Source organism: Nothobranchius furzeri, chromosome 4, assembly GCF_043380555.1.
Source record: "Nothobranchius furzeri strain GRZ-AD chromosome 4, NfurGRZ-RIMD1, whole genome shotgun sequence".
In the NCBI taxonomy this organism is placed as follows: Eukaryota; Metazoa; Chordata; class Actinopteri; order Cyprinodontiformes; family Nothobranchiidae; genus Nothobranchius; species Nothobranchius furzeri.
This window is the reverse complement of record NC_091744.1, coordinates 5,737,357-5,748,082: the sequence shown is the minus strand read 5'-3', so window position 1 is coordinate 5,748,082 and position 10,726 is coordinate 5,737,357. Positions and strand designations below refer to the sequence as shown.

The 10,726-nt window shown below is 42.4% G+C and overlaps 1 protein-coding gene across 1 annotated transcript; it reads right to left on the bottom strand.

The window, feature by feature from the left end:
* Positions 1 to 1,292: 1,292 nt before the first annotated feature.
* On the bottom strand, positions 1,293 to 10,018 carry LOC107390504 (long-chain fatty acid transport protein 1). Its single transcript, XM_015967259.3, has 14 exons — positions 8,251 to 10,018; positions 8,013 to 8,170; positions 7,791 to 7,929; positions 7,444 to 7,699; positions 7,173 to 7,340; positions 6,604 to 6,673; positions 5,144 to 5,235; positions 4,901 to 5,010; positions 4,610 to 4,819; positions 4,413 to 4,539; positions 4,190 to 4,327; positions 2,699 to 2,863; positions 2,444 to 2,590; positions 1,293 to 2,366 (listed from the first exon to the last, which is right to left on the bottom strand). Exons 2-14 carry the CDS (start codon positions 8,168 to 8,170, stop codon positions 2,209 to 2,211), a joined length of 1,938 nt encoding a protein of 645 aa, XP_015822745.1. The 5' UTR covers positions 8,251 to 10,018; the 3' UTR covers positions 1,293 to 2,208.
* Between the last annotated feature and the right edge of the window lie 708 nt (positions 10,019 to 10,726).

Here is a 10,726-nt window from a genome sequence, read left to right as displayed (position 1 = left end):
GTTGTTAATAGCTGTCCTACGACTCTCTGCCTCTCTGTCCTGTTTGCTCCGGTTGAAAGACACCCAAAACCACACCCCCTTCACGTGGTCACACACACACACACAAGTTCGGTGTGTGTGTGTGTGTGTGTGTGTGGTTTTTGTGCAGTGTCTGTTTACGAACACATTTGACTATCGCAGAATTGTATTTTGAAATGCTTTATTTTGTTAAATTTACCAGCCTGCCTCTTATGTCTAGGTTTGACCTCCTGCCAGAATTGACGCGGTCCGCCCGCGGCTTGCGAAAAAAATTGAGCAGACGCCGAAACGATTGCTGCATGGCGCAGGCTGGAGCGCCGGCGCGCGGTGCTTCGTGGCGCTTCGGCGGCCCATGTGGTCTGTAGAATTGGATAACAAGGGCGCAGAATGAAGGCGGCCCCAATTTCACTGCGCTTCTGCAGCCGGTGTGTCCCCGGCGTCAAGTCTACCCCTTTATAAAGTCTACAGACTAGAGGCTGAGAGAGAAGGACTTTTGGCTTAATGTAGGCACCAGTGGCGACTTGAGTTGGCTGGATATATTTACAGAGCTGTTTTGTAAAGCTCCCCCATACCAGTGCTCTTTAGTAAGCAGAGTCAGGTGGGGCGTTTTCTTTTGTTGCTCGGTCCAGCTCTTATTTGTAAGATCCTGAGATTTCCTCCTCCTGGGTAAGGCAAGGTTAAGTTTTGTTTTGGGACAGAGGTAGTAGGTAACTTTAAATAGTGATTCACTTAGCAGTCATATTAGTTTGATTTCTTTCCTTACAGGTGGTTGTCTTAGTTTCCTCTCCCGTTGGGACACCTTTTGTTAATAATAAACCGTTTGATTTAAGGTGATTGGTTTGGGTCTTGGTCTGTTTTATCCACCTTTTTGTTTTAAGCCTCTGTTGGGTATTTTTTTATTCTAAAACGAACTACACAGGAGAAAAGGTTCAGTAGGTTTTTTACGCTGGATACAGCGGAGAGAGACAGGTCGAGAGCCTGTTAGGCCCTCGTCCAATCAACTCTGGCCTCCCCTCTGCACCACAGTGGGTTTTATTGAAACACAGGGAAAAAAGGACAAAGAGCAATCCATCGCGGTCTACACTTAGCCAATTACAGTGCTGCTTTTAGGCTAAGGTGGGATATTCCAAAAAGGAAATCTTAATTTATGACTGACAGCGAGAAACTCAGTAACCATGGATACCTGTTAGGCAGGCTATTCCCTAACCCCCATACAAACAAACATCAGGGCTTATCAGCCGCCTTCCAGAGCCAAAAGAGAAAGAGAAAGCCCTGTGGTTTACGTAACAATATACGATTAACATATGATTACTTAAAAAGGAACATTTAAGACAGTAATACAATAAAATCCCTAACAGCCTCCCAGGGTTTCCTAGACCTGGTTGGGGATGTAACAATTACTATTGACTTTTCAAGCCTACCCATTGGGATTTACTAAATTATTGTATTTGTTTTTATTTTTTTATTTTTGTTTTAATTACCATGCCATAATATATGTCTGATTTTGTGAAAAAGCAAAATAAAATGTTTGTTGTTGTTGTTGTTGTTGTTGGGTAAACACCTTCCTTCATAGAAATAAATGCACTGGGATTGAATGGAGACACATCCAAATGGCGACCTGCTGCTACTCCAGCTCCAATTGGCAGCGCCAGTCCTACGTTTTTTTGTTGCTCTAATTGGTTCTAGCTCTGTCTAATAGTATGCAGAGACAGTTTGAAAGACAACCGTAGATTCTGCCCCCACAACTTAGCTCCATCTATGGGTTGAGGCCAGACTATTTACCAGCCAATATATCAGACATATATAGGGAAGCAGCTTTTGTCTTGCATTTTTTGGATAAAGGTTTATATCTAATGTTGATGGGTACACTCACATCTTGCTTCTTGGTCACACAACACTTTACGACTCCGTGGTTCTTCTGGTTTTGTCCGAGTGTAGACTTAGTCTATGTCATCCTTCCACATCCTGCTCCTGCAGCACGTTTGGTTTATTGTCTGTACTTGGATCCTCTTTTGGTTAATTTTTTTTTAGATTTTCTCTTTTTTAATTTATACAATAAAAATAATTTTTGATGCAAAATTCTTTTAACAAGTAAAAGGAAAATGTTTCCACATTGATTTAACTAAAAAGGATGTTTTATTTCTTTGTGAAAAGTCACAACAGTCTGTAATCTCCAGGCATCCTCTCATCTCAAAGAGACACTTTACTCTCCATAATGTCTTTAAAAAGGTCCTCAGTGACCGCCTGGTAGCATCCAGCATGGCTGTTCAGATAATAGATCCTTTGATTTGAGTCCTGTGGCTTGTATGCTTCCTTCTGCAGACGTGTCTTTTGGATTTTGAACGTACCTGAGAATAAAAGCGAGAAGATAAGTTTGTGTGTGACTTTGCCAAAACATGATAAAGTCCTTGCTTTGTTCCCACACCTGTAGTGTCAACAGATGGCATGAGCCGAAGGAAGACAGGCCAGGCGTAGGAAGGAAGGGATTTCTGCACACCCATCAAGAAAGCATCAAGGTCCAAACACCCTCCTGTGTGAGCTACTGCTGCCATGCCAGCTTTTCCCTCCACACCTGAAGCACAGACAGCCCAACAACTGAGATGAGGAAGTACTTGCTTTTCGGTTTTCAGATTTGTGTTTATTTATTCCTACCCCCCCTTCTAACTTATTTCATGTGTACCTGGTACAGATACCCCATAGACAGCTACATCAGTGTGTCCCAGTAAACCACTGAGGATCCCCTCCACCTCTGTGGTAGAAACGTTCTCTCCTCGCCAACGAAATGTGTCACCGCTGCGGTCCCTGAAGTACATGTAGCCATATTCATCCATCACCAGCACATCACCTGCCAAGCATAAACATACAGAAATAATAATTAAAGAGCTGGAAATGGTCATTTGATGTTGAGAACTGATGGTGTTTTTCTATTATCACTGTGAGTGTTTAGGATGACTCCCAACTACAACAGAAACCAATTTTTTTTTTATCTCAGTTTATCTCAGTTTCTGACTGAGTTGTAGCCCTTTTTATGAGTACCAATGGTGGCCTAGCCTGGCCAGCCATGCCAATGCTTCCTTATGGGAAGCAAAGGGCTTGGTAACGCTCCCATTGAAATAAACCCACCCCCTAAGAATTCTAAACGAGCCAATCGGCGCTGAGCAGCATATGTCACACACCGTGACGCTCACTTTGTCTTAGACAGTGAAGATGGCGTCCGAAGCGGAGTTTGCGTCGGCTCTTTCCTCTGTTCTAAAGGACTTGGCCATGTCTTTAGAACTACAACAAGAAGAAGCGCTACAATCATCTAGCTGGCTAGTCACGCCCCTCATGGCGCTCTCTGCCTCTGAGTAGCAAGACTCCTCCTCTGTGTAGAACAGACAAAGGGCGAGTCTGGCTGGCCAGGCTAACAGCGGCCATCTTGAATCTGGTTTTAGCTATTAATCCAATGAATAGTTGTTTTGTTTTTTTATTAAAATCATCCATCTGCTGGTTTAAAATAAAAGTTGAACACTAAAGTTAAACTATATCAGGCATTGTTGGGATCACTTTTAACCACCATCATTAAAGTGACTGACATTTTTGTTTTCTAAGCCTGCCTGGTTTTGACTCTGACCAGCTGTGGATGTAAATTCAACTCATTTCTGAAACTATCTTTAAAATCTGTCCAATAATTCATGAGATATTCTGCATAAAGGCTGGGCTCACTCTAATAGTGAATGGTTTAAAGGCAAAGTATAAAATAAAATTCTCATGCGATCACTTCAAAGCTGCAGAATATCTTGGGCATCGCGCTCAGCTACCAACACAACAAATTTTTGCTCGTTATCTTTGAAATTGACAGGGTTTTGGCAAATTTGTGGCAGCCATTTTTATTCTGGGTGAGTCTAAAGGTGAAATATTAAACAAATGCACCTAATCTTTAGAACAATAATTCCATTATAATAAGTATTATGCAGTATTTGTTGTTTTCACTGCTTGCGGGGAGCTAGAGCTGATCTCATCATGAACTGGAGCAAAAATAGCAGTAACAACATTCTCATAATCACATAATCAATGTTAGGAATTGGTTACACGGCCTTTCTGAGCTGAATCTTCTTGTTTCATCACATCCTAAAATCCAGATGTGACATCAACACTAATCCGGTTGATAAGGAGACAGAATGAAACCTGCCTGAGACATAAGCGGAGTCTCCGAGCTGGAAAACATTGTGAGCTATTTTCTGACTAGTTGAGTCCTGATCGGTGTAGCCGTCGAACCTCCTGAGTGGATCACAGTCGCTGATGCGCCCGACAAGCATCCCTGGCTCCCCTGCAGAGACAAAAACATTTTTTCTTGTTTCTGCAGCATGTTTTCATGCTGTTGTAGCGTTGTGTGTCTGTGTTTGTGATGTTACCAGGCTGACAGGGAATGCAGAGGCCCTGACAGTCCCTGAGCAGCTCTTTGTCATCCTCCTTCACTCTGACCAACCTGATGGGGTAAAAGTTGGGCAGGATGCGGCTGCTGAAGCCACATGCCCCCACCTGAATGCGGCGATAGCATTTAATCATTTCTGCTGAGCGATAATATCTGACAGGAGGAACATCGGTTCACCTTTCCATCTATGTTGATGAGGCTGCAGTTGCATTCAGTCGCTCCGTAAAATTCACCAACTCTTTGGATTCTGAATCTTCGAACAAACTCTTCCCAGACGAAGGGCCGGAGACCATTCCCGACGGCGGTTCTGACCCGGTGGTGAGCCTCGGCTGGACGGACCGGCTGGGCCAACAGGTAACGGCAGATTTCACCAATATACTGGATCACCTTTGCACACAAATGAGTGCAAACACAAACCGAATGTTAGAAAGTGAAAGACGTTTGCAGCAGAAACAGAAGCATACTAACAGTGCAGTTGTGTTTGACACAGTCGTCCCAGAAGCGACTGGCTGAGAACTTTCTCCGGATCACGATGGTCAAACCAAAGAGCAAACACTGTCCGACACCCATGATGGTGCCTGCAAACACCATCAACACATACAGCTGAGAAACACTCATCAGCAGCGTGAGAAGAGACTGGGACTTTGCCCATCAGCAGGATTTGTGACAATGTGATGGAATAATTACAGCGCTGGGTTCATGCAGCAGTACCTGCAGAGTGGTAGAGGGGAAGGCAGTTATAGAGGATGTCATCACGGCACAAGTCAAAGGAGTGAAAACCAAAGGCAGCGATGCGAAAATACCTGCAGAGGAACATCAGGTAAACAAAATGATGGGAGTAATTTCAGTATGAAACTGTCTCTTGTAGTTTTTTAATGTTAGTGAGGTAATCCGCATACTTAGAAGCTAGCTTTTCAATTGTTGCGAACAACAAATTATGATCATTAATTCAAGATTTTTTCAGACTGAGATAATCTGAAGATGAAGATGGCCACTCCTCATCTAATAAAAGGGAAAAATAGAATCCATATTTTAATTCTGAGTGGTAAATGGCCTGTGTTTGATATGGCACCTTCTAGAGTCCTGGAAGAATTTAGTTATTTAACATCTCTGTTCTTGTTAAACTGCTGAGAGGAAAGTTAGTATGGTGTTATAGCTTCCTAGAGTTAGGGAAACAAGCTAAGGAAAGATTTTATTTCACAAAACAATCTTTAATCTATAATATTGGAATAATTATAGAAAAAAATGGGAGTTTTGTTAATTAGATGAAACCTGATTTAACACACTATTACATTTGTGACCACTTTAGAAGAAATACACACCTGTGCTCCATCAGCCTAATAAAGTCCTCAGTAGCAGAATTTCTTTTGTTTAGTTTTATTTTTACATAGAAAATAAATGTTGAATTTTCATTAGCAAATTTAGGATTTGATCATCTTTACATATTTATTTCAGTTTTATTTTGCTGGCCAGTTATTGACTTCAATCTTGGAATTTCTAAATGTTTTGGACACATATGAATATACACGGTCTCCCAAGTTTTTAGTTCCCAAATCTTCTATGTTTAACCATAAACATCAGACTATTTTTCAGGCAAATACGCAAAATGTATTTATTTATTATGTTTTATTTGTTCATTTGCTTGTTTTTACCATTTAGAACGGCCTGACCAAATTGGACTTTGGAGCTTTTTTAACTTTTGTAAAAAAAAAATTTTGAACTTTGCGTTGATTCATACATGACACACACATCGGCTGTCTTATTTGTTGTAGTTTTAATTAATGTCTAATTAAGATTCCTGTCTCAACAAGTCATAATGGCAGTTATCAGGTCAGGTGTAAATCTAGATCTCAGGAGACTTGTGCGAGGAAAGCATTTCTTTAAATAAGATAAATAGAAAATCAAAATAAAACAAATTAAATCAACTTTTTGATCACGTGAAAACAAATTTATTGTTTTAAAAGTTCCATGTTTACTTTCTTTTCTTTTTTTTTATTATTATAAATTTAACATGATTCTAGAAACTGAACAATGTTTTATCTGGAAAATAAATATTCTTAAAACCCGCGTGTGTGTACAGAGTGTGTCTATTGAAAAAAAAAAAGAAGTGGAAAACAATAAAACAGTTTTTTCCAAAATGTCAAACAGCATTAATTAACTAATGCACTCACCGGCTGTGCACCACAATGGCTGCCTTTGGCATGCCAGTTGTACCAGACGTATAAATGTAGAAAAGTCTGTCTGCAGAGACAAAAAGGATAAATCTGCAGATGAGTTTTAAAACTCCTGCTGCTCTCCGTGTCTGTTGCATAGTTAACAGGGTTGTACTGGTGTGGCATGCACCTAGACTCCCCCATCATCTTCTGACATGTTACTTTCTCTGAGCAAGCAGAAACATGAAGAGTAATGATAAGAATGTGTAGCAGGCCAACAGAAAGTCAGTGCTCAGATACACCTGATGACTCAGATGTGGTTTAACACACACTTAATTAAATCTAATTTGAATGTATCTTGCTTTGATTGTTGGATGTGATTGTTTCTTTTAGCTGAGAGTTCAACTATGATGTTTCATCTGTGGAGTTAAAGTTGAAGATGAGCTGAATGAAGGCACAGGTTTACTCTGACAGGCAAAGACTTGCTGCAGAAAAAACTGTGTTGCAACCAGAATTTTATCTCATGTCACAGAAGCGCTGCAAGGAAAGACTTTCATACAAGCCTGACATGCACAACTGAGCGTTACCGTTAACTCCCTTCTTCAGCTTGTACGGTGGTGGGTGTGTGGGAGAACGCTGCAGCAGGACATCCAGACTCTGAACTTGGAGGCTGCAGAGTTTCTCCTCGTTCTCATCTTCTCCGCTGCAGAATAAAACCATATTTGGCTGCAACGATCCGATGACTTCTGAAACAGCTGGAAGTCAATCAAGATAAGATAATGTGTTGTATTTTTTGGGAAATGCACCATACACTTGTGATTAAAAATCAGCTGCCGTCTGCAGGTATCTCCATCCCACCTTCAGCCTTTTCTGCTCCAAACACCATGGCCCGAGCTCCGGACACGCCCACGCAGTGCAGCAGGGAGTGCTGTTGAAGGTTGCAGTTGATGAATGCCGCTTCCACACCGATCATAGCCAGACCCAGCCACAGAGCCACCACTACTGGCCGGCTTTCCATGTACAAAGCCACGACATCACCCTCAACCCAGCCCTGTTCCAGCCCCCAGTGAGCCACAGTGTGGCAACGCTCCTGCAGCCGCTTAAAGCTCCAAATCTTGATAAAATAGACATGAAATAATTACGATGATTTATATCAATGGAGAGGAGAAATAATTTGTTTTGGCATTCATTAACAATGTATTCACCTCTCCAGTTGCCTCATAAATCAGAGCAGGTTTGTTTGGGTGCTGCGTCACCGTCTGGGCAAATAAGTGAGGGATGGTGCTGTTTTTCCTCTGATTGCGATGCATGGAAAGCCTCACGCGCACAATCACTACCAGACATCTGTTGGACAGAAACGAGAGAGGTGGGAAAGAAGGGCAGATGACAGCAGGAATGAAGCTGGCATAAAAAAAAATCTTTCATACTTTAGATCTCTCTTGATGGTGTGAAGAGCAACATGAAGGTTCTTCCAGGACCCCACCCAGGCCACACAGAGACCCAGTCCCACCAACAGGTTGCAGAACCAGGGAAGGAAGTAAAGTCCTACCAGGGCCAAAACAAGTAAACTCACCAGTTTCCTCATCTGCGGGAACACAAACAGCAATCTCAGATACAATCATGGACCAAAGCGGCGCAGATTTTATTCTAAAGAAGTACAGTTACCTGTTCTGGGATATTGGGAACGCTTCACAAAGGAAAGCAGCACAAACAGCCAGAGTTGACCCAGGAGTTGCAGAGGCAGATGTTTACAGAGCAACTGTCAGACGTGAAATGCCTGATAAGCAGCACGGAGCAGCACAGGTTACAACTCACAGCTTCTGCGTCACAGAGCAGAGAGTAACTTGTTACCCGGAAGGCAAACCGTGAGCTCTGGTTCTGAAAACTCACCATAGTGTGGTAAATCCTGATTTTTTAAATTTATTTTTATCTTACACGTGTGACTAATTTACTTATTTATTTTACTCACTGCACAGCTTTTTATTCTTCTTCTTGTAATCCTTATTTGATTCTGTGAATCTGCTTTGAAGGGCAGTTAAGGAACGCTCTATTCTTCTGTTTTATTCAGTGGCTGATCTAGGATTTTTCTGAGTGTGGGGCCATCAAAGGGCCATTATATTTATAGAGGGGGCCAAGATTTCATGCTGGAAATTCCCATTTGGCACATTGGGGAAGGCAGTTTTATTTATATAGCACATCATCCACAGAGGCAATTCAGTGTGCTTTCCAGGAGCAAAAACAGCAACAGAAACGTGACGGCATAATTAAAGTACACAAGTAAACTTAGATCAAATTTAAAACACATATCAAATTCAGATTCGGAATTAGATGAAAGGAAAAGTTGAAGGGTAGTTACAGTGCAGAAGGTGCAGCACAAGGGTATAACCGGAAGGAGATCCGACATGCATTTTGGCCCCATGTTATTGAGTGATTTATAAACTAGTAGAAGCACTTTGAAATCTATTCTGTAATTTACTGGTAACCAGTGTAGAGATCTAAGAACAGGAATGATGTGCTCAGTTCTCTTGGTTCTTGTTCAGACTCTAGTAGCAGCATTCTGAATGAGCTGCAGTTGTTTCACAGCTTTTTTGGGAAGACCAATCAAAAGACCATTGCAATAGTCCAGCCTGCTGGAGGTTAACGCCACCAGTGTTTGGACTTGGAATTTCATTCACCCATAATCTGGTCATCAGGCAAAGGACAGATGAGTGAAAGGACAAGAGAACTCCAGCGGACAATCAGATTTCAGCAGGGGCCAATGCCTCTGTGGCCCCGCCCCCAAGACCACAAATGATTAAAATTTAGTCCATAAAAATATGGGCAAAGACATGAATAAATAATGATCAAAAGATCCTCAAACAATAGGAATAATATTCATGAAGGAGCCAAAAATAATAATTCACAACAGATTCACTATAAATTTGAAGTTATTCTGAGACCATGGTTCTCGACCGGGAAAGGGTGGCTTGCCAACTCCGGGTCAGGGGAGAGGTCCTACCTCAAGTGGAGGAGTTTAAGTATCTCGGGGTCTTGTTCACGAGTGAGGGTAGGAGGGATCGGGAGATCGAGAGGCGGATTGGTTCCGCGTCTGCAGTGATGCGGACGCTGAGCCGATCTGTCGTGGTGAAGAGGGAGCTGAGCCAGAAAGCCAGGCTCTCGATTTACGGATCGATCTACGTCCCAATCCTCACCTATGGTCATGAGCTTTGGGTAATGACCGAAAGAACGAGATCGCGGATACAAGCGGCCGAAATGAGTTTCCTCCGTAGGGTGGCCGGGCTCAGCCTTGGAGACTGGTGAGGAGCTCGGACATTCGGGAGGGACTCGGAGTAGAACCGCTGCTCCTCCGGATCCAAAGGAGTCAGTTGAGGTGGTTTGGGCATCTGGTCAGGATGCCTCCTGGACGCCTCCCTGGGGAGGTGTTTCGGGCATGTCCTGCCGGCAGGAGGCCCCCGGGTCGACCCAGGACACGTTGGAGAGGTTACATCTCCAATCTGGTCCGGGAACGCCTTGGGGTCCTGCCGGAGGAGCTGGTGGAGGTGGCCGGGGAGAGGACGGTCTGGAGCTCCCTAGTTGGGATGCTGCCCCCGTGACCCGGACCCGGATAAGCGGAGGAAGACGACAATGACGATGAAGTTATTGTGTATTTGAGTTCAATTTGATTTGTTTAATAGCAACCTAAAAAAAATTATCAGAGAACTACAAAAAACAACAGAATCAACTTCATCGCTATAGCTTCAGACAATTGTGGATGTATAAATATTTGAACATTTCTACCTAATTAAAAAAGTTGTGGAATTCATTATGACAAAAAAGTCTCAAATGAGACTTGTTTCTGCTTTTTCTGCAATGAGCAAACGTATAATAATTTTGAATAAATAATTTATAAATGCATGTTTCACTGGTGTGCAAGTGCTTCTGCTTCTGTATGAAGTTCTGAACCAACTCTAAAAGGCTTTGAGAGATTTTAAATGTAATTTTTCTGCATTTATCACAGTAAAGCCATGTGATAAATGATATATTGACCTGCTTTGTGAATGTCGTTCCACAGAACGGTGACAGGAGGGAATTAGTTTGCAAGCCATAGCACGACAATGACGTCAAAATGAGTCTTCCATTGTTTTTCTTGAAAAGTCTGGAG